This window comes from Zosterops lateralis (assembly GCF_965231275.1).
Source record: "Zosterops lateralis genome assembly, chromosome: 2".
Classification (NCBI taxonomy): Eukaryota; Metazoa; Chordata; class Aves; order Passeriformes; family Zosteropidae; genus Zosterops; species Zosterops lateralis.
In genome coordinates this window covers 62,933,291-62,960,138 of record NC_139763.1, presented here as the reverse complement: position 1 = coordinate 62,960,138, position 26,848 = coordinate 62,933,291, and the positions used below count along the sequence as shown (strand labels likewise).

The following is a 26,848-nucleotide window of genomic DNA, read 5'->3' as shown; positions in this document are numbered from 1 at the left end:
ATCCAGAGAGTGGGAGGTCTGACAAGCCAGGCAGCAAGGAAGAAATTCCATTCCTGTTGCAATCAGTAATTCCTCCGTGGAGGCTGCTTTCTCGTGAGTGTGTGTGCGCGCTTTCTCTTGTGTCACTTCAAGAAGGGCTCTGATATTATTACTACTTTAAATATAGCTTGCCCTGGGGCGGGGAAATGCACAAGGAAAGAGCCGGCAAGCAGCCTATCACTCAGAAGAAAAGAGCAAGCCTCGCAGCACAGGAACTGGCTTCACTCAAGTGTGCAGTTTAGAAGTAAAAAAACTATTTGAAATATCACCGTTGTGGAGGAGGCTGAAGAAAAAAGACACGGAACTGGCTAAACACGGAGAAGAATATGGTAAACCAAGGGGCAAAGTCCATCTATTTGCAGTTTGAAAGTGGGCTCTGAAGTGCAATGTAAGTCTTCCTTCAATTGTATTCTTTTATAACAGTATCTAGTTGTTTAATTTTCATTCCGAAGCCATGCTGGGTGAAAAAGTACAATTAGCTACAAAAATCAGCATGGACCAGAATGTGTACTCTCTGATATGAGGCTGAAAATGATTCTGAAATACAACAGAAGACAGACATTATCAGCCATATTATGGAAGATGCACTATAAATAAGAGCATATTTAATTATTTCAAGAGAAAGATGCTGGAAGGAATCATTAATCAACTTTCTTAATAGAGAAGCAAGAGCTTTGCTGTTTAATATGGCAAGCTATTTTAATACTGCTGTGTTTAAAATTGTGTGATTACAGTTACCAATAGCAATAAGATGTAGCTCCAGAGGGGAGTTCTAGCAGTTGCAAAAGTTTTATATCTTTTATTTCTCCCACATTTTTGGTCTCTGAAGCCTCAAGTCCACATTCTCTATCCTACAGCCCGGTTTTACTTTTCAGCTGGATTTTCACTATGCCAACACTGGACTTCCTATGGAACTGAAAACAAAACATTTCAGCTTTTGGAGTAATTCTGGTATGTTTTTCTACATCACACTAGTTGCAAAAATACAGTCGACAAAAGATTATGCTCCCTCAACTTCTGGCATGGAGAGCTGAGGAATATAATGCCCAATGGTGACAAAGGGTGATAATTTCCTGTTTTTCACAATTTATCTCTGTGGTTTTGGACTTAGCAATGGATATTCTTTGTGATGGAGAGAGCTCTGTGAACCCAACTGCAAACTCCTTCATACAAATAAATCATGAGAGAAGATTCTACAGAAATGTTTATGGAGCTGGAGAAATTAATATATCACATCTCTGCAACTTGACTGTGAACTCTGACAACTTAACCAATCTTTCATGCGAAAGTAACATGAGCCCACCGTGCTGCCCTTCACAGAAAAACTGGCCAGCTTTGCTGACAATGATAGTGATTGTTTTAACCATTGCTGGAAATATTCTTGTCATCATGGCTGTTTCACTGGAGAAAAAACTACAGAATGCCACTAACTATTTTCTAATGTCACTTGCAATAGCTGATATGCTGCTGGGTTTCCTTGTCATGCCTGTGTCCATGTTAACCATACTGTATGGTGAGTATTAGCTGTGTAACCTTCTGCATGTATTGACAAGCCTTAAACATTGCATGCAATAACATCTTGTTGTTATTATGATTTCATTCTATTACCACAGAAAATGGTTATCACTCCATATAAGTTGAAATATATGTCCCTGCTTAATAGATGGAACAGGTGAAGTACTTGAATCTTTTCCTACTTTATATTTCCAGTTACAGGCCTTTTAAACACAGTCCATAACATTAGTTTATTACTCAGTTGTCAGAGGAATTGTCTCAAAGTGTATATGAAGATGTTTTGTTCTTTCTGTTGCTTTCAGGTTTTTTCTCTGGGTCATAATTTTCACATTCCCAATGAGAATGTAGGGTCCTGCCAGTTACTTTGCTCTGCAAATGTGCACTGAAACACTAATGATTACTTTTAGATTCCAAGTAGGCAGCCCCCTCAATTATTTTTAATGAAGTAATACAAATGTAAATAATTTTCTTGCCACCAATACCCTGTTTAGACATCTACTTGCTAGCAAATGCTGGAATAAATATTGCGGGAGTTAAGAAAAGGATGGGCAATAATTCTGCCTGTTCAGTAACATTTACAAATGCAAAACTATAATTTCTTAAGAGAAGTTTTTTAAGTTAATAATGACTCACAATTCATGCCCTTGCAGGTGATTATTAGCAGATCATTCTTCTCATTTTTACCAAAATCATTTGCAGCACAGCTCGTGCAGGAACAAGCAGCACCCTATATGTGTTCAGCACCAATTTTGTCAGGCTAAACTTCAGAAATTAGTCTTCCAGTGCTACAACTGAACTGCTACAGTTCAAAGAGAAGCTAGACATTGTCAGAAGGAAAGCGAGATTGTTTGGAAAGATTTCTATTACTTCACTACTTCGGGACTTAAGGTCCAAACATGAGCCTGTGACTAAAGGGAAATTTAATCCAGAAAGTGGGAAGTTTATTTTCCGTTTTCAGTATCTCTACACGGGTCGCCCCCAGTAGCATTTGCAAACTGCATTTGGCATCAGTGATGGTGCAACACTGTGATTTACCGTATTGGGGTGTGATTATCTTTGGCGGGAGAAACAGCGTGAAACAGAAATTGTCCGATGGGTGAGATTTGAGCGGTGCGCGATTCCCTGAGACAAGCAACAGGGACTCCTGCTGGCCAGGCTCCGCTGCCGAAGGAAGAGGCGCCCGAAATCCGTGTCTCGGGAGGGATTAGGGGGTTGGGGGCTGGATGCCTTTCCCGCTGGAGTCCCCGTCCCGGAGAAAGGCTGCGGCGGCCGGGGCATGGGAGCCGCAGGGCACCCCAAGGCACAGGGGAGGGGCTGTGTTGGCTTTGCCTCCTCCCTCCCTCCCTGCTTCTTCCCTCGCAAGACCAGGAATGTAAGCAGCATAACTTGGGGTGAAAAATCATCTGGTGGCAAAAACTGGTACCAGGAGAACCATGTCGGTGTGGTGCAACCTCCAGGATGATCAGTGATGGCATGGAGGGACACCTCCCCTTCCACAGGAGCATTTTCTTGGCTGCTCAGCTTCAGCCACATCACCTGTGCTGACAGTGTTAAGCTCAGACTGGAGGCCTTTGCACACACCTGCTCAGCCGGGACAGTTCCAAGGCTGTGGAACGTGAGGGCTCCACCAGCCCTTCTGCAGCTCCTTGAAGGGGTATGGTGATTCCTTTGCTCTAAGGAGAGATGATTTTCTTCAGAGCATCACAGCTACTGTGGGCAATTCTGGTTTGGGTGCCCAGCCATGTGTCTGTGCCAGTCTGCACCCTTTGGGCTGGGAAGGGTTCTCCATCCACTCAGCAGCCCCAGGCTCTGCTGGAAAAGGCAGCACCCAGTAAGTCCTACCAAAGTGGATGTGTCTATAGAGCAGAAAACTTCCTAGAGGATGTTATCTATACCCTTACTAAGGGTGCACCTTTTTGCATCCAGAGTTTCCTCCTTTCATGCACTTTCTCCTTTCTTGAATGCATAGTCTCTAAGGAAGTTTATCTGCCAGATGCTGTTTTGTCCCTGCCCCTTCCTGGTTTATTGCAAAGACAAGAAGTCTAGAAGGATATGACAAACGTGTTTCCAAAGGTCACTGAAGCAAGAGAACAGATATATGTTGTCAAGTGTAAAAATACTTTAACAGTTTTCCCTGTGTAAACTGGCCGGGCCTGGCAGAGAGATGCTACTGGGAAGTCATGCCCCTGAAAGCCAGCCATCACATAACACACTCCAGGGATCAGATTTCCCAACAGAAGAGCAGAAAACATGATCAAATACATCCATAAGTGCTGTATGGCTTGTCAGGGTCAGCTGGTACTACAGCAACCCAAGAACACCAAGAAATAGGTCTCCTCAGTACTCACTGAGACTAAATGTAATAAGGCACAGACCTACATCCTCCACCTCTCCTTCCATTCCTGCTCTAGCAAATCTTGTACTGTATCTCCAAAGGAGACAGGCACTCCTCAAAATACTAACATATTCTAACAATATGAGCTTTGGCATTTCCCCATGCCACATTATCACGGGCAGCTTGGGTAATACGCTCTAAATTAAATCCCTACAAGATAAGGACCCTGATAAGTGCAGAATTTTCTCCAAGAACAGCTATTACTGGTTCCCTGCAGGAATAGATGAGCTTTTGAATGGGGGTCCTGCAGGGCTCTGCTTAGCCTGGGTCTGTTCAGTGCTGTTCTGAACATGTATAGTGTGTGGAGTGAGAGCTTACACAACTTTCCAAAAGCACCAGGCTGGGAGAGGTTACAAACACTCAGAGGGACAGGATGAGAATCATCAACAAGAATCTGGACCCCTGAAGAGAATGTCTGAAACCAAAAAATAACATTCAGTGAGGATAAGTGCGAAGGTAAAAAAGCAAACCAACCTCTGCTGGTGAAATTTGTCCAGGCTTCAAGAATGGTGAACAAGATCTGGTTGTCAAAAGGTATCATTAGCTAAATGTGCTTCACTAGCATGATATTTTCATACAAAAGGCACTTACCATTCCATGTTGTATAAGTAAAGACATTTCCTTCAAGATCCATGAAGAAATCTTGTATTTCACTTAGCATCAGGAGCCCTCTGCAAGAGTACCAAGTCCTGTTTTAGTCACTGAATGATGGACAAGATGCAGATAAATTAAACAGATTCCAGGGCAGAAAAATAAGAAGGAAAAAATTTTAAAAGCATGATCTGTAAGAAAAAGATAAAGTAGTAGGCTTTTCTTAGACTGGAAGACAAAAAAAACCAAAACCACAAAACTAGGCAAGCCATGATAGCCATCTCCCACGAGCTTTGAGAAAGGAAAGTAATCAATTAATCTTCATAGGTAGTGGAAAGAACAAAGAAAAAGTGAGGGCTTAATTTGCAGCAAAGAAGCTGTAGGTTGGATATTGGTAAACACTGATGCATATGCTTTGGATTACATTCCCTGGAAGAACCTATCAATATTCATTGACAGAGGGAATATCCTTATTTAGGTGTGTGGTAGAGGCCTAAAGACAGGTGAGATAAATATCACTGGTATGCAACAAAATAATTTTTCTTTTTTAGCTTCCATTAAATCCAAAGTTTTACTTTCAGAGTTAAGGCAGCTTTGCATATCAGCAGGTGTTGATAATGCAGTAATTACATGGATAAAAAGTCCTAAAGCAAAATTGAGAACTTGCAGATTTACAATGACAAAATTGCTTCTCTTTTTATAGATTTGCTGCCAAAAATGTTTAATCATAGCACCAAGCACTAGCATTATGCAAATAGAATTAAAAAGAAAAAACATATGCTGCCTGTAGCCTGGGAAAGAAGCAGAGTTAACCCCAAAAGCTACAGTTAGAAGACTGCAAACAAAAATATTTTCTTAAAACAGTGTCAGGCAGCTTCTAAACGTATCACTTACTACTGCTCAGTACTTACTACTTATTACTACCCTCCCAGAAGGATATATGTGCTAAGACACATGTCACAGCAAAAGATAGATGCCACATCTTTAGCTGATGCCAACTTTCTCTTGTGCAGGATACGAATGGCCTCTACCTAGGAAGCTCTGTGCCATTTGGATCTACCTGGATGTGCTCTTCTCCACAGCATCCATCATGCACCTCTGTGCCATCTCCCTGGATCGCTACATCGCCATCCGGAATCCCATCCACCACAGCCGCTTCAACTCAAGAACTAAGGCTTTTGCCAAAATAATTGCTGTTTGGACCATATCAGTTGGTAAGTGAGGCAATATTTCAGCATGCAATTGCAGATTTCCAGCTTTTGAGAGGATTTGACATACATACTGCAGTCTAAAACTTTATTCTCTGCCTGCAGTATTTTGCTTCCCACAGTCTAAGAAGTGCTGTAATGTAGTGATTATGCAATGGAAATCAATGACAGTGGGACATGGAGGAGAACTGAGCAGCACTGAAAGAATATACATTAGTATTAGAATGACTGCATTCAAGTTCATTTTAAAGATGTGTTGATTTCCCATACTGGGAATTTTCCCATCATTACCTAAACATCTGAAAAGAAAAGAAATATATATGTCAACTAAAAAAAGTCTTTCCCTCTTTTATCTAAGTCGGTTGTTCCCAATTTCTTATTTGGGTAATTTGCTTAGAGATTTTTCCCATGGGCAGATTTTCTCTGCCTTTTTCGGTGAGTATGGTGGGGAATTTATGCATCCTATTTAGGAGACAACAGATACTGTGTACAGTGAGAATGAGAGGAGTCTCTCCAGAGGACAGTTCGGAGTTACAGTCTAAAATAGGTGCTCTGAATGACCCAGTATACAAATCTTTGTGCACTGGCAAAACCCAGAGCCTCAAGACTAGGAAGGAGAACACTGGTCTTTCATTCCCATGGTGGCAGCATGTCCAGAACAGTCTTATGGCACGGGAGTTGGAAGAGTTTGGTGTCTGGTGCCATCCAGGATTTCCTCACACACTTGGGATGGAGGTTTTCAAATGCTTTGAAAACACAGTTTTCAGTGCTTGTGGTTTTGTAGACCCTTGAGCATTGGCAGTTCACTTATTCAGAGGCAGGAAAAAAAAAATCACTCTATTACCCTGGAAGAGATGTGAGCTGTCAGCAATCAAAGGTAATTAGCTCCTTCCCTGGCTATTACAAATTATTGCAAGTGGTAACTGTAATCCCTTACCACTCTTCCCAGAGGAAGGAAAGGAGATGATGCCTAACATGCTGCCAGCCTGGCACTCTAAATTGTCTCCTGACCTCCCTCTTGATCCTGGCCCACAGTCTGAGAAAAAGCAGTCTAGGATTGTTAGCATTTAAAATAGCTGCAGAGCAAGAAATTGTGAGAGTCTGCACTCAATAGGACAGTTTTGCATTCTCCATGACCTGATGAGGTTCAATAGTATCTGGTTCTGGGGGGCATTCAACTGAGCAGATGTAGATGTCTAGCACAGGCCAGGTGAAGTCCACTCTAAAAATACCTGGCTCTCAACTATATAGGAAGCCTATAGCAAATCAGATGTAGATGTCTTCATTGAGATTAGATGAATCATATCTTGTCTCTTCTACAGTCACACTTTTTAAATCCAGTAGAAAACATATTACCTACTCTGTCCAGTTTCTCCAATTTTTGAAACTTCTAAGTGCAAGTATTTTCAGTGCATTTCTCTATACAGCATAAATAAGTCAAGCACTCCTTAAAATTGTGCATGCTGTGTTTGTCTGCACTTGTGTGTGGTGCCTTGTGCTTAGTGTGTGTGAAATTACTGCCCTGGTTAAATGCAAATTCACAGAATGATCAGAATGAGCATTCCAGTGTTCCACTCTGCTCAGCATCTTTTCTCAGACAGGGGCTTACTGACAGAGTATCTGAATTAGCTCACTATTAAAAGGAATCCAGAAAAAAAGGTGTTATTTTAGCCCTATTAGTTAGAACATGGTTTATGTCCTGTAGCAGGAGAGTTTATTTCTTTGATAGCTTGATGTTTTGTTTAAAAAGTTATGGCTTTTCTTTGCAGTAATAACTAGTAACATATCCATTGTAAAAACACTATTTCCGCTCTCTGGAGAAACTGTCTTCTAACAGTGACGAGTCACAAATGTTGTTATTATTATGGCAAGTGATAGCAATGATAACAACATAATAACAACATCCTCCTGATCTGCCACCATCCAGCTAACAATATATAGGAACTGGGTTTCTGAAGGTACTTTCTGTATCATGAACTAACAGGAAATGCTTTCTGAACAAAGAGGTGCTCCATGTATCATTTACCAGGCTCTCAGTGTTACTTAGAGTGACAGGACTATAAATGATTTAATTCTTTGCATTTTCAAACGCCTATGACTGAGAACTCTCACTGGGATGAGTGAGCTGAGGATGGTGAGACACTGGCATAAATTGCCCAGAAATGCTGTGGATGTTCCATCCATGGAAGTGCTCAAGGCCAGGTTGGATGGGTCTCTGAGCAACCTGGTCTATTGGAAAGTGTCCCTACCTGTGGCAGGGCAGTTGGAATGATATTATCTTGAAGGTCCTTTCCAACCCAAACCATTCTGTGTTATTTGGCATAGGTAGAGCTGGTCTTGAGTGCAACACACCCTCCTCCACAGCACCTGCTGTGGCTACCATCTCACTTACAGATTCAGATCCAAGGTTTTGCTCTCCAGCCTCAGATAGATATCCTCTGACTTCCCCATGTGCCTACAGTTTGCAGCTGAGCTGGTGACTTGTGAACTCTTGTGAAGTATGAGATGGAGGTAAAAAGCAAGAGAAAGAAAAGAAAGATGTTGTGTTCCCCTCTGCAGATTTCATTTTAGCAGAGGAAGAGAGGGGAAACAGCCAACAGTTGTGTGTTGGCACCACATTCAATCAGTTTCACTGACCGTGCAAACAGCTCAGGCTGAACTAAACAGCACTGATGAACATACAGGGCTGTCAGATGCTGCCTTCTACCACTCTCAATACGAAAACAAACCATTTAATCCTACCACTTGTCTTTCATCCTTCTGTCTTTCAATCCATTCTTTTTCTACAAAAGGATCTTTCTTCTATTGCCATTAGAATTTAATTTCACTGACAGCCTTAGACAAAAAGTATTGCCAGGGATTTCTGGAAATCCAGGAACATTATATGAGCTGGATTGCCCTTATCCACCTGCTCACTGACTCTTGCAAATACTTCTAGCTGATTTGTGGGGCCTGAAGAAGTTCTTCTAGTGCTTCTCAACCCACCTAGATTATAATTTCTAGTGTACCAAATTAATTACACTTTTGTTCACCAAATTTGTAATTTTTCTTTTATTCACTAAATACACAAATAAATTCAGTCAATTTTAACCAAAGGCAATCAGTGATCTTCCTTCCATTGGCTTCAGTGACATATGAAGCATTTAAAAAACAGCAGAAAAAAAAAGCACAGATAGTTTAATTTACTTGACTTCTGAAATCTTGATTTTCTCAGTTAAAAAAAAAAAAATAGTGCTAACATTTGTTTTTGCATTTAGTGGAAGAAGAGCATTTAGCCAGAAGCCTTTGTTTCACTAGACCATGTAATGCCACAGGCAATTGGTTTAAAATAGATTCTAATTACTGTAACAGACTCTAATCGTGTCTTTAATTCTTAAATCATCCAGTATGCACAGTGGCTAGATAATTAGATTATTCGTAGCTGTTGAAGGAAAAAGCTCATTAAACCCTGAAAATTATTCCATTTGTTTTAAACCACAGAGGTCATTATTGGGAACAGGTGTAAAAAGCCAAAGGATTTCCCTCTGCTGGAAAGAAGTAGAATTTTGAATAGAGCTGGAACCTATAGACTTGTGAATAGAGCCTATACTGAAAAATACATGAGAAATATCTTGGAGTCCTAAATAAGCCTAACAAGCATTGCTCTGCAAGAGGTGAAGAGTGCATCATTCCCTCCTTGAAAGGGTAGCATAAAAGAATTACAGGCATGAATGTTAAGTCCTTATATATAACATCCCTCAGTTCTTATTTATCTCTATTCCTCTGTTAATGGTCTAAGTAATGTGAAGTCTGATGAAGCCCAAGAACTCTAAGCTGAGTTTTCTCTTATCATTTCTCACTCAGCCTACACATCTGTTCACTGCCTTCAGGCAGTCTCTGCACTCCCCAGTCACTAACAACTTAGATTTATTCAGTACTTTTCATGCAGGAAAAAGAAAAGCCCAACATGGATCTAGATGAAGCTGGTAAAATATCTCCCACCACATAACTCTAAAATTTTGCCATTGCTTTTGAGGCTTTGAAAATAAGAAATACTGTAGTACATGAAACAATGTTCTCCAAAGTGCAGGGTGAAGTTAGCTCCAGGTGTACAAATTCCCAGTGCAACTGAGCCCCCCAGCTAATTTGGCAGTGTGACATTTTCTGCTGGCACAGAGGCTTACACCTCCTTCACAGGCAGCCTGCAATTTCTCTGCATGATTTCTTGCTGCCTTACAGCATATGAAGGGCCAGGGAAGCAGCAGGGATTGGGAGAGTTCAACCACCAGTGCCTCTGGATTGTGTTTTGCTGACAGCTTTGGCCTCTTTAAGCTCAGTATTTTTCAGTCAAGGGCAGCTTTCATTTCAAAATCCCTTTACAGTCTTCAAAAAGCACAAACAGCTAATAAGCCGCAGGTTGGGAGTCCCTGTCCTGAATCTACTACACACCCATTTCTTCCTGGTGACATAACTTGCCATTTCAATCAAGTCTAATTAACGGATGCCTTGGCATAGGAAAAGATCATTTGTTAAAACATGGAATATATTGCCAAAATATATAAAATTGCAAAGAACTACACAACAATCTGTACTCTGGCATATAGATTTAAAGCTTAGAACCTAAATTTGGAGGTCTTGGAGCTAAACTTAAAATATCTACTACACTACCCTCTTTCCCATCTAGTCATTCACTCTGCTTCCATTTTGAAGACTTGACTTTGCATTCTTAGCAATTTTTTATAATCATTTCCCCAAGGAACATTTCTCTTATTTTTATCATACTCGTGAAACGATCTCTCAGAGAGTGAACATACTGTTTGCTCACTCCAGCTGGAGGATCTCAGGGGCAAACATTGTAGGTTTTGTGTTTGGGCATCCCTGGGACCTTTACCATTTGTGGATATAGATTATGCCATAAAAATAAAATGAAATTATTGCATACCATATAGAGAAAATTGCATCAATTATAATGAAGGGTGTTGGCATGAAATTTGGTTAATAAAGAATTAGAGCTTCAGAACCATCTCAGAAATAGAATCTTCATGGTATTTCTTCATAGAGACACAACATATGAGACACAGTAGTCAGCAACAATTATGTTAGTAGAAAGTTCATTGCCATACTAATGACTCCTACAGTAGTGGCAACTAATGAGAACAAGCCCTTTGTGTACAGTTTGCTTGGGGGAAGATAATGTTCAGTCCCACGGAAAAGGAACATTCAGCACAGTGATGCACATTTTTGAGTTGACTAGCACATATAGTCTGGTCATGAGGGATTACTTAAGATGGATCTGAGAAAGACCCATAAATATCCTATTTACTTTGATGTAAATTATTCCCATATTTCCCACGTAACAGAACCCTTTGCTTGATTTGTCCTTCCCGGAAGATTGAACACATCCACTAGACCATCAGCTTGCCACACATATCTCTCTCCCATAACTGTGAAGGTTTAAAAACCTTGCATTTTGAACTTGTATATGTTTGTTCATCTGACAAGAAGGTGTTACTAACACATTTTTCTTTATGGAAAAAAAATTGCTTAAAGGGATGTTAATGATTGAACTGCTTTCTAAATTCTCCAAATTTGGAAACAAAGTGATCAAGAAATAAGACACAGGCATGTGTCCATAGGGACACATTTGCAAACCAAAGACACTGAGCAACCCAGCATTCATCTGGATGGGCGTGAATATATTATACCAGTAAATACGTGTAATCAAAGGAAGAATAATTATTATGTATATATTTACCGTGTTATTTACCATGCTCTTTATGCAATTACATCAGGATGAGATGAAGGGTTTTGCCTGTGAAAAAGGCACACGCTCATTTTGTGAGCACTCCTTTTGCAAGAAGCAATCTGCCTTTCAGGTGAAAACAGGAATGAGGAGTGGTCATGACATTATTTTGACATTGCATTTCTTTCTGCTTTGTTTTTAATTTAAAAGGCAAGTTATAAACAGTAGAGCTGTATTTTAATAGAAAAGAACCTGCTTACTCAAGGTGCTGATGAAAGAATTAGTTGTCTTTTTCAAAAAAAACTTCTTTATTTTGAAGATCATAAGGACCATGTTCTTCTTCCTCTTGAAGCTACCAGCAAAGAGGCATCAAGTTCATTTGGGCCAGGCCTGTTCTATTATGAGGGGTTTTTTAATGAATAAGTAACTATTGGTGGGTGCCAATATGACCTATAATCAGCCAGTCTCTCTGTGTAGGGTACATCAGAGTAAACAGAATATTTTAAGAAAAAAAGCAGCATCTATAGTCAGAGGAGCTGGATTTCTGCATAGAAAATGCCACATGAACACAAATGACAACAAAAGAAGTGTAAAAGGAACTATGTTGAGATTCATCAATTCTGTCGTCTGTACACTGTGACTGCATTTAATCACATTAAAAAATGGCACTGCTAAAGTAGCACTGTGTTGCATAAAAGAAAATGTCAAGAAAAGAGAAAATTTCATTCATTTTACAATTTTTACAATTATACAGAACAATTCCATAAGTTCCTTTATTTATTATATTTAACTTAAGCCAGATGTTGTGTTTTACAATGTTAAGAAAGGTTCATGTTTCACAGAATTCTTTAAAATTAAAGCCTTACATTTATGTTTATCAGCAGGAACATTGCAAATTATTGAGCACTCAGGCTGCAGTTAACTTTGCCCACACATTACTTGGCCTGTGCCATTGGCATCCCTTCTAAGCAGAAACCCAGCTAATAAAAGTCAAGGGTTTTGTCAGAACTTCAGCCACATATTCCTAACTACCTGAGACAAATTTAGAAACACCTGTCAGGTTATTTTGCCTATTATGTCCTCCAGGGCCATTGTTGGAAAATAGCTTGTTGAGCTCCTTTGATGTCCTGAAAGCAGGCTGTAGCATCATGATAAAGGCTTTCTTTCCTGCCTGATCAAAATTGGAATCTGTGTATTTCACAGCATTCAATCCTGCCTTTATGTTGGAAATAAATCACACCCACTGGGAAGACTTATTTCCTTTTGGCAGAACATAGCCCTTGTTACAACTTTTTGTATTTGATCTGAGTTTTGAAATGTCAAATTGACCACTATTGCCAGGATCATAGACTGAGCTGAGCTGTGAGTATCCTGAGAGAAAAACTGTGTGATTTTAGGTCCCAGATGCACTGAACGAGCAGTGTAAATTTCCCCTCACAAGAACAGAAGTATTCAGAAGTTTTAGACTGAAAGTTCTGCAGTTAAATCCAGCCCTGCCCTGCATACTACTGCAGGACATGAGGAGGTCACTCCTGCATTTCTTGTTGCAAGGACAGTTCATGTATTTGTTTTTCATTTTCAAGATGTGACATTTAACAGAAAGATAAGCCATGGGATCATTCTGTAGCACCCACACCAGTAGATGGTAAATATGGGCAGATTCAGTCCCTTCAGATACACACCCTTTTTCTCTCTTCTTCAACCCTGTTATCTTGTAAGTGTGACCAGGGCATTGACAGGTCTAGCTGAGTTCAGTCATAGTGAAGGGCATTAGCTGCAGGGTGGACAGTGAAACATAAAGCACAGCATCCTGACTCATCATCTTCAGACCTGTGCAGGTCTCTAAGCTGCTTCTCATTCTGTTTTTCCTTCCAAATTATCCATCACACCAGGACATATACCCCAGTAAGTGTCCAGCCACTGCTGCAGTCTCCTTGTATTATGTATATAAGAAGAAGCTGACAAATTGCTTATTAAACAGCTTCTACAAGCAACCACAAAAGCAGGTATGGAGAAACAATTAGGACATGGTCTGAGGTCTAGAAGATCCAGAAGAATTACAGTTTTTGTTATCTGTGCCCTTCAGATGGAGTGTGAAATTATTGTAAAAAATAAATTCAAAATTTATCTGATAGCTACGTTCAGTCTTCTTTTAAACTACACAATGAGGTCAAGTAGCACTGCTGAAAAAATCTCAGCGATACTAACAGAAATTTCTGTTTAGTTCAGTGGAAGATTAGGGCAGAGTTAAGTAAATTATCAGCATTCAACAAATCACACCATGTAATAATTAAAAGACAGACATATAAAAACTGGGATATTAGGGGATCTTGTCACTTTAACTGCATTAGGAGATATCACATTATTTGCTCATAGTAGTGGAATATCTAAGATCTTTCCATAAGTTCTAGCTTATTTCTGCTTTAAGTATTTTTTAAGCATTATTACTGTGCATGTAGCAGGTATATCACACAATAAATTAGCCCCGAGGATCCTTTAGGAGCTTCATAGCTAAAAAGAGAAATGGATAACATCTGATCTAGGAAGATCCTGTAAAAAATGTATGTAATTTTCTTCTTTTAAAAGCACTATTATCCCCAAATCTGCTCTCCTAGGGGCCTTAACAGTGCACACTGTGAGGCCATCTGACATGGAATACGGAAAGGTCATATGCTAAAAAGAGGGGATATCACTGCGGGCTGGAGTTGATCCTACACAAGACTCTTTTCCTTTGCAAATTAACATATTTTCCTAGGCCAGTGCCAACCATAAATTTGTAACTTCTTTTAAATAGAAATTAAACCATTGCTACCAGGACCTTAAAAACACCAATGGAGTATAAACAACATTAATTGAATATGCAGAAAGAAAGAGGGTGTTTGACCTGCTCTGCTGCATTTTGCTGAGCCACAGAAGCAGCAACATTAAATAGAAGGAGGAGAACCTTGGTCCCTATGTGCAGACATAGGCTGGAGACCTGTGGAACCACTTGCAAATTTTCAGATTAAATATTAAGCTCTTTATTGTAAGGCCAGTCACTTTTCATCACTTCTACTCACCATAGATGAAAGGGTTATATAGTTGTCATTAGCCTATGTCCCCTGAAGGAGCACATCAAGCCCAGTTCCCTTCCAGCTCCCAAATGGCAGCAGAATTGTAGCTGCTGTCTGCCTTGGACTCAGGCTCTACACAGCCAGCATCCCCCAGGCAAGTTGCTTCCTCACCTTTCTTTCTGTATTTCTAGCTGTTTGTAGACTTCTATATGGTCTTTAGTGACTGGGTAACCATCTTAGACAGAGAGATAACAACTTCTCTCAATTGGAGAGCTCTGTGAGAAGCCAAAAAACACCTTGGAAGAGGCCTCTGTCCAAATCAAAAATAATGTCGCTAGTTGAAAAGCAAAGACAGTATTGAGGAATAGGCTCCACTGGAAACTGCTATGCAAAATATTGTGTCTTCCTCAAATACTCAGGCCTGGAAAATCCAACATGAAAATTAAGAGGAACCAGAGTGTAAACAAGTCCTGCAGCATAACTAACAAAGAGAATTTGAGGAGCACTCTCCTCAACAGGCAGGAAAAGCACTAAAAGCCAAAAACAAAGAAACTGTTTTCCACTGTTGGATTCTTGCTGCCTTTAGGAAATAGGGCTGTGTGCACATTTTGAGGATTACATCAAAGCAGAAAGTGACTCCATCAGCAGCTTCCTCTCTCATAACTCAGCTCACTCTGAAGCCCAGGGTTTCTAAAGGGTCGGGTCTAAAAGGTGCACCTCTCCTTCATTTCTTGCACTATCCTCCCTGTAATTCTCCTCTAATCCTGTTAATAGTTATTTTATTATCACAGTTCTACAAATTAATTTGGAGACACATATCTCTGTTCTTGTTAATAAATAGGCTTCAGGACTGAGGACATAAATGAGAAACATATTAGGAAACACAAACTTCTCTGATTTTATTTTTCTAAAGTGAAATAGGTAATTTATGGTACAAATTTCCACTTATCATACTTTTCTCACATAGAAAGAATTGAATATATCTCATGCTAGGCTAAATAATATGTTTCCTTATGGATTTTCTGAGCTGTCAAGAGCAAAGCCATTTCAAAATTAATAGAATAATCCATCTGTTACCTGGCACCCCCTCTATGTGACATTAAATTTGTTTTCCTTTCACTTGCATTAAGTAGAACATATGTGACCAAATAGTGTTCCAAGGGAAAGACACACAAAACCAGCTGCATGTGTGCCCTTGACTAAAAATTAAGTTTTGTCTACCAGCAGTTGTAAGGAAAATGCCTGGACCCACTCTGATTCCATTCCTGTGAGTACAGCCTCTTGGGGTGCAGAAAGAACATGAAGCTCCCCAGAACTGACTCACTTAGCTCTTGAGGAAATCCATGTGAAAAAAAATACTACGTGGAGATTTGTGAGAGAAAGTTCCTCATCCACTTCTGCCTCTGCCAACACATGTACCTACCACCAGGGAAGAGTTCTGTGCTGGCCTCACATGTGAGGAGAAATTCTAGCCCAGGACTTTGGGGATACTGTCATTCTGACTAGGGAAGGTGGAAGATTTTTAGTATTCATGCTAACTAGATGTAGCCTCAGATGGTGATTCCCCATCCACACAGAGGTTTTCAACATCCCCTCTTCCCAGGTGGAAATTTCTGCTTCTGCACTGCCACCCATTAGCAACCTGCACACATTGGAAATATGGCTGGCACTACTCTGGCAGCAACAAAATTATCACAGTGAAGGGTTTGTCATGAGTGGAAAGGAGTCAAAGGGGGAATAACATTTTCAGGTGCATGCAGAGAGTAGCTAAGTGTTTGCAGGTCTGGGAAAACAATGATGTAATGACAAAACAATGAAATGTAGTGATGTACAACCATAATGCTGAGTGTCAAATGCCAAACAGAGACATGAAGCCAAACTGAGCAACTCCTTCATGGATGTTTAAGTGGAAGTAGCTGTTACTAAACTCCAGCTCCTCATATAAGATCCAGACAAACTATCATCCTTGATACTCAGAGGAGGACATGGTCCCCCTGCCACAAGTGGCTCACTGTGGCTCGTGCTCCTTGAGCAAACAAACACCCATACAGGGTACCAAGGTAGTCCAAAGGAATAAATATTCTTTTTTTGTGGTCAATTAAGTAAAAAACATTCAAAATAATGTGATGGCAGTATGCAATAAGGAGATTTTTATACAACATGAAACTGAGAGTATGCATTGCAATGCCCTGGGATGTACCAGGTGAGTTATACGTGGACATCTGTTTGCTGTTTGAATGTGTACCAACAGGGGATATTTTCTGAGTACAAATAGGCACCAGATACCAGCATGGGCTTTTCTAAAGAAATTAGACAATATGGCCAGATTGAGCTGCTTGAAGGAGACACTGGCCTTCTCAAGCAGCAATCCTTTCAGAGGTCCCCAGTGTCAGAGCACATCTTTGTGCAGTGACCCATAAGCTAGCCCATGACCTGGTATGTCTGAATCAATGTGACTGCTAAAACCTGAGATGAGGAGAGGTTTTTGTTTTTCATGAGAAAATGAACAAAGACGACAAAGTTTTTGAGAAACTGTAATGACATTTTTAAAAGGTAGTTCCTAACCTTTGGACATTTATTAAGGCACAGAATAATACTCAGTTGTATTAAACAAAATTGAAATGGATATATGCAAGGTTAAAGCATGTGACTGACAGTTTCTGCTTAAAGGAGACTTCACTGAAAGAACCTTGACCTTTTCAATTTACTTCCCCCTCCTTGCCTTCACCCCAAGAACCCCAGTGTGCCACTCTATACACACATTGCAAATTATGGCTGTGATTTATTGATAGTTTTAACTGCTCAAGGCAGCTGCAAACCCAGTTTACCTGTCCAGTTAAAGTAGTTTTATAGCTGTTGTATACCTCTGAAGCCAGCAATGTGTACCACTATATCAACCTTTGTCAATTTCACCAGGCTTCTTGAGACAACCAAAAGGAAGCCATTGCTTTACTTCTTAACCTTTGGTGTTTTCAAGAGCCTTTTGTCATTCTGAAACTGTTCCCAGATTCCTGAGGTTCAATGCAGAATTTATTACTCATCTTTATTGTTTGGGATCTGTTGTGCAGTTTATTAAAATTCACAGTTTGAAACAGCCACATGTGTATAAATCAAACCATATAAATAAACCACCTTGTACCAGAGAAACATAATATTTAGGGCTTGTTCACGAGGGAAAATATTCTAAATGGGAATGTCAACTGGAAATGGAGTGGCTAATGTACTCTCAGTGCTTGAATGGATGCTACTATTTTGTGCTGAATGCTTCCTTGTGCCTCAGTTTAGTTTGTTTGAAAGCCAAGAAAGATAAACCATAAAAAAGCCCTCAGGGGATACCAATATTTTTTTCCAGACTGACCTTGAGCTAGTGGGAGCATGGAATGGGCAGGGTGTGGAATAACTGTTCTGTTACAGCCCTTTCAGGTTGTTTCCTCCAGATTTGCTGTTGGCACATGCTTCACTTCCCAAACACCTGTTTGTCCCTACCTGGTAGCTCTGCATGGTCCTTTCTTGTGAAGCTGATTTTCTTCTTATGACGTTTGAATGCACAGGCACCATCTGTGTCTTCTTAAACCTCCAGTCACCAAGAGCAGGGAACTGGAAAGCAAGGACAAGTAAACTAGTGAGAATACATCTGAATCATCCAGGTGAAACAGATCATTCATATTCAACTTTTAAAGAATGAGTTCAGTCAGTTGCAATAATGTTAATGCAACTTTAGACTGGGACTTTTCATTATGAGTTTACAAAACAAACGATCTTGACCAAACGTGACTTGTGGGAGATATTCTTGGACATATATGATGGTTCCTAAAAACCCCATCAAAATAGTGAATGTGAGTTGCACATGGAAGCTCCTTTACTGACAGTTTAAATATTACTGCTATTGCATTTGATCCCTGTGTCCTCATGGAATTTGCCATACTTATGCTGCAGAAGCCTACTGTTGAGGGGGGACAAACTCTGTTCCTTTCAGGAGGGAAACAGTAAATTTAGTCCCTATAGAGATATGAAAAGAGAAAACTGGACTGGACATTAACTTTTTCCATGCAGGAATCCCACAATATCATTTGGGGGATGCCCTGCATCAACTTAACTTGGGTTACACAAAAAGCAGTTTACAGCTGTCAGTGTTCTCTGTATACAGTTTTTGAACTGTATACAGGCCACTTCCCTGGCTGTAGGGGAAAGATGCCTTGAATGGTCACTCAGAAAAACTTACATGAAGTAGCAGTGCCTGCTACAGCTCTGCTGGTAGAGCACATTTGTGCTTGTTAAAGGAATGTCAAAGAAATGCAGGAACTTCTGCTACATACTGAAGCCCATTTCCATTTTTTAAAGCCAGAAAGATGGATTTAGAAGCCAGTCTCCAGAAGCTGCTAAGAACAAAACAAAGCAGTTGGGGAATTGCTTCTCTTGTTTCAGGTGAGAAGTTGCAACAGACTTTGGCCCTTTACTTGAAAAAGCGTGCAAATTATGCTAAAATTTTCCTCTGTCTAATGTGGCTGCCTCTGCTCCCATGCCTCCTCAGGCAGCTGAACCATAAGGTAGTAATGAAAAGCATCCTTTTACTCTGTCAATACCATTGTTTATTTTATCTCTGCAGCTCACACTAAGACTTTGAATTAAATGAAAAAACAGCCTCGCTGTTATCAGCACAGGGCAGAAGCAGACAGGAAACTTCTGGTATTGCTCTGACTAATGCTGTGTCTTCATGCAGCTGGAGTATGATGCTGGGAGGTGCTGGATGCCTTCAGCACCCCTTCAAAACATCCAAGAAAAAGAAAATTAACTTCAAAGCATTCCTCATTTCCCTGAAGATGTAGAGCACCCCATATTACTCAGCCACGACTGGACAGTCTGGCTTCTGATGGTGACCTCTTCCTCCGTGCTTTCAGAGAAAGACTCAGATGTTTTCAGCCAGTAGCTAAAAACACTGGAGGTTTCTGTCAGCTCAACTCAAGAGTAGCCACAGTCTGCATGAGTTTGCATCTCACTCACTGGCTTCTCCTAGCCCAAGTTCAAGCATTTAGAGCTTGTGCAGGAGAAACAGAAAGGGTAATACCACAGGCTCTCCACCAGCTTCTGCCCTGGGGAGATAAGAACAGCACTTTACTAAAGTGGCCTGAGGCAATACCATGACTCAGTTCAAAGTTGAAAAGGCAAAATAAGCTACAGCGTTCCTAGAAAAAAAAAAATCTTTGTAGAAGGTCCAGAAGACCAAAAGGAATGAAGCACTTGAACAGAATAATAATCTATTATTATTATTATTATTATTACTGTGTTTATTATTATTTGGTATTGAGCCTGTACTCCACAGCCTTCCTGTAGGACTGGAGCTGTTATGCTGGGCACTGGATACATATGAAATGAGGAGACAGATCATGCCTTTAAAGGGCTCCCAGTCTGAGTAGCAAAGTGGGAAGAATGGAAAGAAAGAGAGATAGAGGAAGGTCCCATCAAATACAATTGTTTCAGGACTCATCTGTGAACCAGTAACGACACTCCTGAGCATCCACTGAACAAAGTAGGGCATCCTCACATTATAAGAAATTCTTCTCTAGTCAATGTTTTTATTTCTCATAAACCAAATACAGCAACTGGGATTTCTGTTCCAAAATGCAAATGGAATTGAAGCTCCCAGATTATGCTAACTTTCCACAGGAGTCAGACTCCTCACTGCTTTTATCCAAACAGGGCTGCATTATCACTCCCTGCTTCATTCCACTTCTGCTATCTTCACAGCACATAATCTCTTTCATTGTCTTTACATCACCACTCTTGGAGAGACAGCATCCATTTGGAGGGGAAAAGACATACTGAAAAAAACCCCAAAACCAAAGAAACAGCAGCTGTTTGGTTTTACCCAGACTCTAGCAGCATTTGCAGAAATCTCTGGGGGAATGGCTGAGTAGGCTTGAAACAGACAGAGCAGTCCAAGGAGAATGGACTTTGTCACCTTGTCTTGCCATTCATGACAAGCCAAGGATACATGTTCCAGGGCAAGACAAATTTTGCATGGCTGTGCACAGAGAAGGCAACCTCTAGCAGCTGGAAATACAGTGAAAAGACTTCTGCAGTCCTGCAGGATAAACTACATCTCAGGGTGCCTCATATCAGTGTCTCTCAGTGCTTAATTTGTTCCCGTTGTTCATCTGGCCATTGCCACATGGGAAGTTGGGTTTTGTTAGCATTTAGCCTGTGTTGACTATATAGAGATTACAGCAAGAAAAGAGAAAGACACAATGAAAGATTACTTTCAGACTTATGACAACAAATGGTCTTTCCTCCTAAAATTAGTATTTCCTAGCCTATTTAGAACCCAGAAACCTTTTAATACTCTAATGAAAAACAAGATCACTTTTACACTGCTCCAGAAAAGAAATATGTAGTGTCATCTTGGTCATAGTACATAAAATCCTTTGCCAAGGTGGCAGGGACCAAGGAGCAAGTCTGGAGATCATTACAAGGGGCCCAAGATTCAAACTTATGCTTTCCTGGCTACCAGGTATCATAAGACAGTTGGAAGGAAGCAAATGTGTTCTACCTGTGGCTGAAGTAAAGTGTACAGCTGCAATCACCTTAGCCACAGGTACAAAACAGGTAGATGTTTATTTCTTCTTGGAGGCTGGAAGTGGTTTTCATTATTGTTTTTAACCTCTTCTTTCTCTCACCCACCTTCAGGTATCTCCATGCCTGTACCCGTCTTTGGACTACAAGATGACTCCAAAGTGTTTAAGAAAGACATTTTTAAGAAAGACATCTGCTTACTTGCAGATGAAAATTTTGTTCTAGTAGGCTCTTTTGTGGCATTCTTCATCCCTCTAACCATCATGGTAGTCACTTACTTTTTAACTATCAAGTCGCTGCAGAAGGAAGCTATGTTATGCGTGAATGACATTGGTCCTAAGACCAAGTTTGCTTCATTCAGCTTCCTCCCTCAGAGTTCCCTGTCCTCAGAGAAACTCTTTCAGCGCTCCTTGAACAGAGATATGGGGACTTCAGGGAGGAGAACCATGCAATCCATCAGCAATGAGCAGAAGGCTTCCAAGGTCCTTGGCATTGTCTTCTTTCTGTTTGTTGTGATGTGGTGCCCATTTTTCATCACCAATGTGATGGCTGTTATTTGCAAGGAGTCATGCAAAGAAGAGGTCCTTGGAGGACTTCTCAACATATTTGTTTGGATTGGCTACCTTTCTTCGGCTGTCAACCCACTCGTATATACGTTGTTCAACAAAACCTACCGCTCAGCTTTCTCTCGCTACATCCAGTGTCGCTACAAGGAGGAGAAGAAACCTTTCCAGCTGATTTTAGTGAACACTATCCCAGCACTTGCATATGACTCCAGCCAGCTCCAGCTAGCACAAATGAAGAGTTTGAAAAAAGAGGCAAAAATGGTGGCTAAGGATTACTCGACGGTCACGATAGGAACACATCGTTCAGATGGTACCTCCAAGAAAAGTATTGGCCCAGGGAATGAAAAGGTTAGTGGTGTGTGATGGTCAGCAGCTGCCATGACAACCACTGTGCGTGTGCTGAAAATTTCACCTGCTGTGAGAAGCTCTGATAGTGTAGGAAAATCGGCTGTGTTCAAGAGACCTTCCAACAACATCATATACTCCTCACATTATCCTGTGGATGAAAAGCAGGGTTGAAAGTGTATCAAATGTGCAATTTTTTTCATACAGTACTTTGGCTGTTTTAAGCACAGGCTTTATTAAACTTATTTTTTTAATATTCTAAAGGATATATTTCTTAAAGAAAAAAATGCAATTTCTAGTATTATAATATGGGCTGTGAAGAAACCTACGCATTTCTTTTCTCTTTGCAAATGAAAGCTAAGCTGTCCTTTGATGTTCTTGCAAAGTAGGCTCCAGCTAGTTTGTCTTGCTACAGTTGAGTTTTCTTATCATTAACTGAATGAGCACTTTACGGAATTTTAAATAAAATGATGGTTCATTTGCTAATATATATTTAAAATAAATCTTAAAGTATTAAACAAAATCTATTAAAACTGCTATAGATTAATTATATGGGCCATTTTTTTGTTAATTGGTCTTATGCCATTTTTTCTTCCTCAGTAACCAGCCTGAAATATCCCTGGGCTTTTCTGCCATTTGTTCTGTATTTCAAATAAGCAATCTTCACAGGTAAATTATACTTGAATAATTCTCTGTTTCCACTACCACTTGTAATCTTTATTTCAGGCATTGTAGTTTATTTGCATTCAAAAAATTCATGTGTTCAGCTTAAAAATTGAAAGTAATGTTTTCAAAATTATTGGTGTTAATTCCCTGCTCCCTCCCACTGGTGTTGACAGGGAGGTGAAGTGAGAGAACAATGGAAAACCAGGCACAACATTGCTAAATAATTTCACACCACTTCCGGATTCATGACTGTTCAATTCCAACAAAGTCTGACTTAAGTAATGTCAGAGGAAGCTTTGTGTGAGTAAAGCCTTCAGTAAAAGGTTGAAGCAGATCCTTTCTTATCATTTTTCTTTTGTTAAAAAAGGCCGTTATGAAGAATGTTCTGGTTTTGGTTTAGTGCTTGTAAAGCCGGAATTATTAGAAAACTGTTAGTTGCTAAAAAACCTTTTCCCTTGTTTCCAGTGTATTGCTGTTAAGGCAGATTGCTCAGGAATGGTCAGAAGATTGCACTACTAGGACTCAGCCTTAATGAAATATGTATGGGCAAATGGGGCTCACTTGAAAAATAACAGGACCTGTAAACAACACTGCATTTCACCTGCAGAGATCCAAGGGCAGAACACATTGCATAAAGAACATAAGATACATTGCTTGACAGACATGGCTAGTCATGAAACTCTTTTCTTTCAGGCATCATAGCCAGTGTCACTGAAGACAGTGGGACTTCGCTGAAGAGAAGAAATATAAATGCTGCATTCACATGCAAAGCTTAAATCCAGTCATTTGATTCATTCCATGAATTTGCAGCCATAATCTCATCAGAACCAGGATGTATTCCAGTTTCTCTGGAAAAAAACACTGCCCATCCAGAAGGAAAACTCCAATGCTTTCTCCATCCTTCTATTGAAGTTGTTCAGTCTTTACAGAGTAATTAAATTTCCACTAAGTCTAAGAAGGAGAGAGACAGAGAGAAACTGAACCTTATTCTAGCCTGCCAAGTGGGAGTCTTTGGAAGAAGAAGGCCTTTAGCTTAAGATACTGATCTATGACAGACAAGGACTTAAAAATTGGCTGTGTATTTGACTGATTTCCAAGAAACTGACTTATTGTCATATATATTGCATAACTAAATCTGCTAGTTTTATGAGCCCTTTCCTCTGACATGGGATAAGTAGGAGCCACTGTGCACTGGCCACACAAAAGCTCTGCATGCACATGACTGTCTCACCCCACAGACCTCAGTCTCCGTGTCTGGGACAAAGTGTCATGCTCTAGCCCCACTCACATTAATGATGCCAAGCATGTCATCTATCACCTTACAGACATTCAGTTTTCCCCCCAAAACTGGTCATTTAGGATGAACCGATAAATCAAGTAGAATAAATGCTGTGCTCACCAGTGCTTTATTTGTTCTCTCTGTCTCTGGGTACATTTGATCACCACAGTCAAACTGAACAACTTCAGCAGAAGCAAAAATGAACTCGCTGCTCCTACCTCCCTATGCACACATCCTGCTCCTACACAGCACTGTGTGAGGGGTGTCACACTGGCAAAGAAGGGATTCCAGGGGGAATCTCCTAAATACAGCTGAGTATGAGGACGACCATAGTAGTAGGTGGGAGCAGTGATTTCCACTCTTTCCTGCCAAGTTTGATATTCACCCTAAATCTGGTACTTTGAACTAAGGACAATGCCCATCTTGTATCCCACAGGCCAGATGTCTCCACTCCACAACAGGTGTGATGGTTTTGAGGATTTGCCCTTGGAAACAGGTATCTCAGGGAATAAGCAGGCAGTGATAAAAGCAAAGGTGTTTTGTGAGAAGAGGTCTGAGGCTCTAGATCTGCCACCAAACCAGATTGCCTTCATATGATGAATATTGACAGGGACTGAAGGTCTCTAAACTTGCATGTAAAGGGAAAGGAAACAAAGAGGCTACCACCAGTGGAGGGAATTGCCACATTTTTTACCATTTATGCCTGACCTGATGCAAGTTTCTCTGGTCTTGCAAAAGAAAGAAGTAGGTGGGACAGACAGCTTGGGTCTTACTGCCCATTTGTGCCAGGGAGCAGAGCCTACCTGCATCCTGTGTTATGCATATGGCACCCTGCACTTGTCCAGAGGTCAATTCCTCCCAAATCTCCTAAGGGTCCAGTTGCTGCTCTGCACAGTCTCCTTCACCAGCTTGCAGCTGATAAACTGTTACTGAACATCTCACATTCAGTGCTTATGGTCTCCACTTACAGTTGTATTTTGCCCATGTGGCAGAGCAGATCAGCCCTCTGTTTCTCTTTCATTTCACCTTCTATTCCTCGTTGACAATGTCAAATTGCTCAGGTTGCAAATACTGACAGAGAATGTTTCGCTACAGTCACAGCGGGTTTCTATGACTGGCTTGAAGTTTCATTACAAGATGACTCTGAACAATCTTTTTTTTTGCAGCTTATTAAAATAAAATCCATGTTTCGGACATAAGAGAGTTGACGGCATTTCATTAATTGACAGCTGGAGAGAACATAACACTTAGATTTTGCTTAGAAGCAGGGAAAACTGATGCCTGACATTTCGATTCTGGAGCACTCAGAGAGATGGTTTTATTGAGTGATCAGCAGCTTTTGCCTAAGAAGCCTCTCAAGGCCAAGAATGCACAGCAGATAAAGACCAATATCTCTAGGTCTTTATGGACATTTTTGACAGCTTAGAAAGGCCTGATTCTGCCACCCTGCATCAAAATATTAATAGATTTCTGTGCAGTTTGCCTTAGTGAGGGTGACAGTCAAGATATGAATTTGTTCTAGCCATCATGCCAAATCTGCTAGAGGTTGTTCATCAGTAGATAGAAATTAATGGGCTCATTATACTCCAGACAGATGACAAAGTTCAGCTGTTTTAAACTAGGATTTACAGTCCTTGGCCCATGCTTGGAATGAACACCATAGTTTTAATATGACCAGCTTCAGAGCAACATTTCCATCTTCCAGAAAACTGTGTTTTCATTATGCATCAGACTGGAATGAAATTCTTTGTAATTTTTCAGGTTAAAAAAAAGAAGAGGAGGCATTCATATAGACTGATTTAGAGGTTAGGGTCTTCCCCTACTTCACAGGAAAAGCATGCGGGGTCAGTCTGTCATATCTGCATTGAAAAAAACCACTTCATCTGAAAAAACTATTCAGCATCAATTTTTCAAGTAGATTGACATTTTACTACTGTTAAGACTGCATCTGAAAAATGTCCAAAGACATGAAGCTCACCATGTATTTCCTAAGCTGGTGTGCATCCTTTTTACACTTCAGGGTAAAAAATTCCTATGTACCTATCCCATCCAGTCAACCATGCACTGTACTTATGTAATTATTGCCAGACAGTGAGATGCATTCTATTTTGAATACTTATATGTTTGCTTATGTAAATACATAGAGAAAAAAAAATTGCTGTATTTTGTAATGTTAATGTAAAATGGTATTTCAGTGCTTTACTGTTCTGTCTGATTGCACTGCTAGTAAAGCAGATTAAAATATTTAAATGCCATCAGTTGTTTTATAAACTGGAGGTTTGTCTTAAAGAGCTAATTTGGTTTGGTTTTATTTCTCCCATAAATATTCAGTACAGTGTCTGCTGAAGGCTAAAAGTAATTTTAAATATTTTGCTGGACAAAAAGAAAGAGCATGTTACAGAATTTAACTATCTCAGTAAACTGGTCCAAAATGAGCCATCGTAATAATTCTCTTTTTTGAAGGACAGCCATCCTTCTACTGAAGAGGTACTCTTTGGGTAAGTACATAGAGCATAATAATTTTCGGTCTCAGAAACAGTGTATTTGCAATATAGAAAGTCAATTAAATTAATTTCACTAATAAGTAGATCTGTAAGATTAAAATTAAGGAGCTGTATTGGTTTGCATGGTAAGGCTTCAGAAGTGAGGAAGCTACAGGAGTGGGTTCTGTGAGATGCTTCCAGAAGTTTCACCCATATCTGACAGACCCAATGCCAGCCAGCTCCAGGATGGACAAACCTCTGGCCAAGGCCAAGCCCAGCAGCCACCACTATGGTGCCAGTGGGATAATAGATTTAATAAGAAGTGGGGAAAAGCTGCACCATTGCAGCCAGGGAGAGCAGTGAGAATATGTGAGAGGAGCAACTCTGCAGACACCAAGATCAGTGGAGAAGGAAGG

General features: G+C 40.3%; 1 protein-coding gene across 7 annotated transcripts; it reads left to right on the top strand.

Moving 5' to 3' along the window:
* Positions 1-15: 15 nt before the first annotated feature.
* On the top strand, positions 16-26,247 carry HTR2A (5-hydroxytryptamine receptor 2A). 7 transcript variants are annotated; one of them, XR_014589303.1, is made up of 7 exons: positions 21-427; positions 897-1,552; positions 5,554-5,754; positions 18,865-18,948; positions 21,208-22,007; positions 22,605-22,673; positions 23,364-26,247. XR_014589303.1 is itself a non-coding variant. In XM_083854827.1 (6 exons), the coding sequence occupies exons 2-6, from the start codon at positions 1,153-1,155 to the stop codon at positions 23,370-23,372; spliced, it is 1,494 nt and encodes a 497-aa protein (XP_083710953.1). In that variant the 5' UTR covers positions 21-427; positions 897-1,152; the 3' UTR covers positions 23,373-26,247. The 7 variants fall into 7 exon arrangements, 6 of the variants coding, with proteins under 6 accessions (XP_083710952.1, XP_083710951.1, XP_083710953.1 ...); XM_083854827.1 differs by lacking the exon at positions 22,605-22,673; XM_083854828.1 differs by having other exon boundaries at positions 22,605-26,247.
* The last annotated feature ends 601 nt before the right edge of the window (positions 26,248-26,848 follow it).

Bases quoted from the DNA above. Each gene is read 5' to 3' on its own strand.
- HTR2A (XM_083854826.1), top strand. From the start codon at position 1,153: ATGGATATTCTTTGTGATGGAGAGAGCTCTGTGAACCCAACTGCAAAC. The intron at 1,553-5,553 runs GTGAGTATTAGC...TCTCTTGTGCAG, and splicing joins CATGTTAACCATACTGTATG to GATACGAATGGCCTCTACCT. The intron at 5,755-18,864 runs GTAAGTGAGGCA...CATTTTTTAAAG, and splicing joins TGTTTGGACCATATCAGTTG to CCAGAAAGATGGATTTAGAA.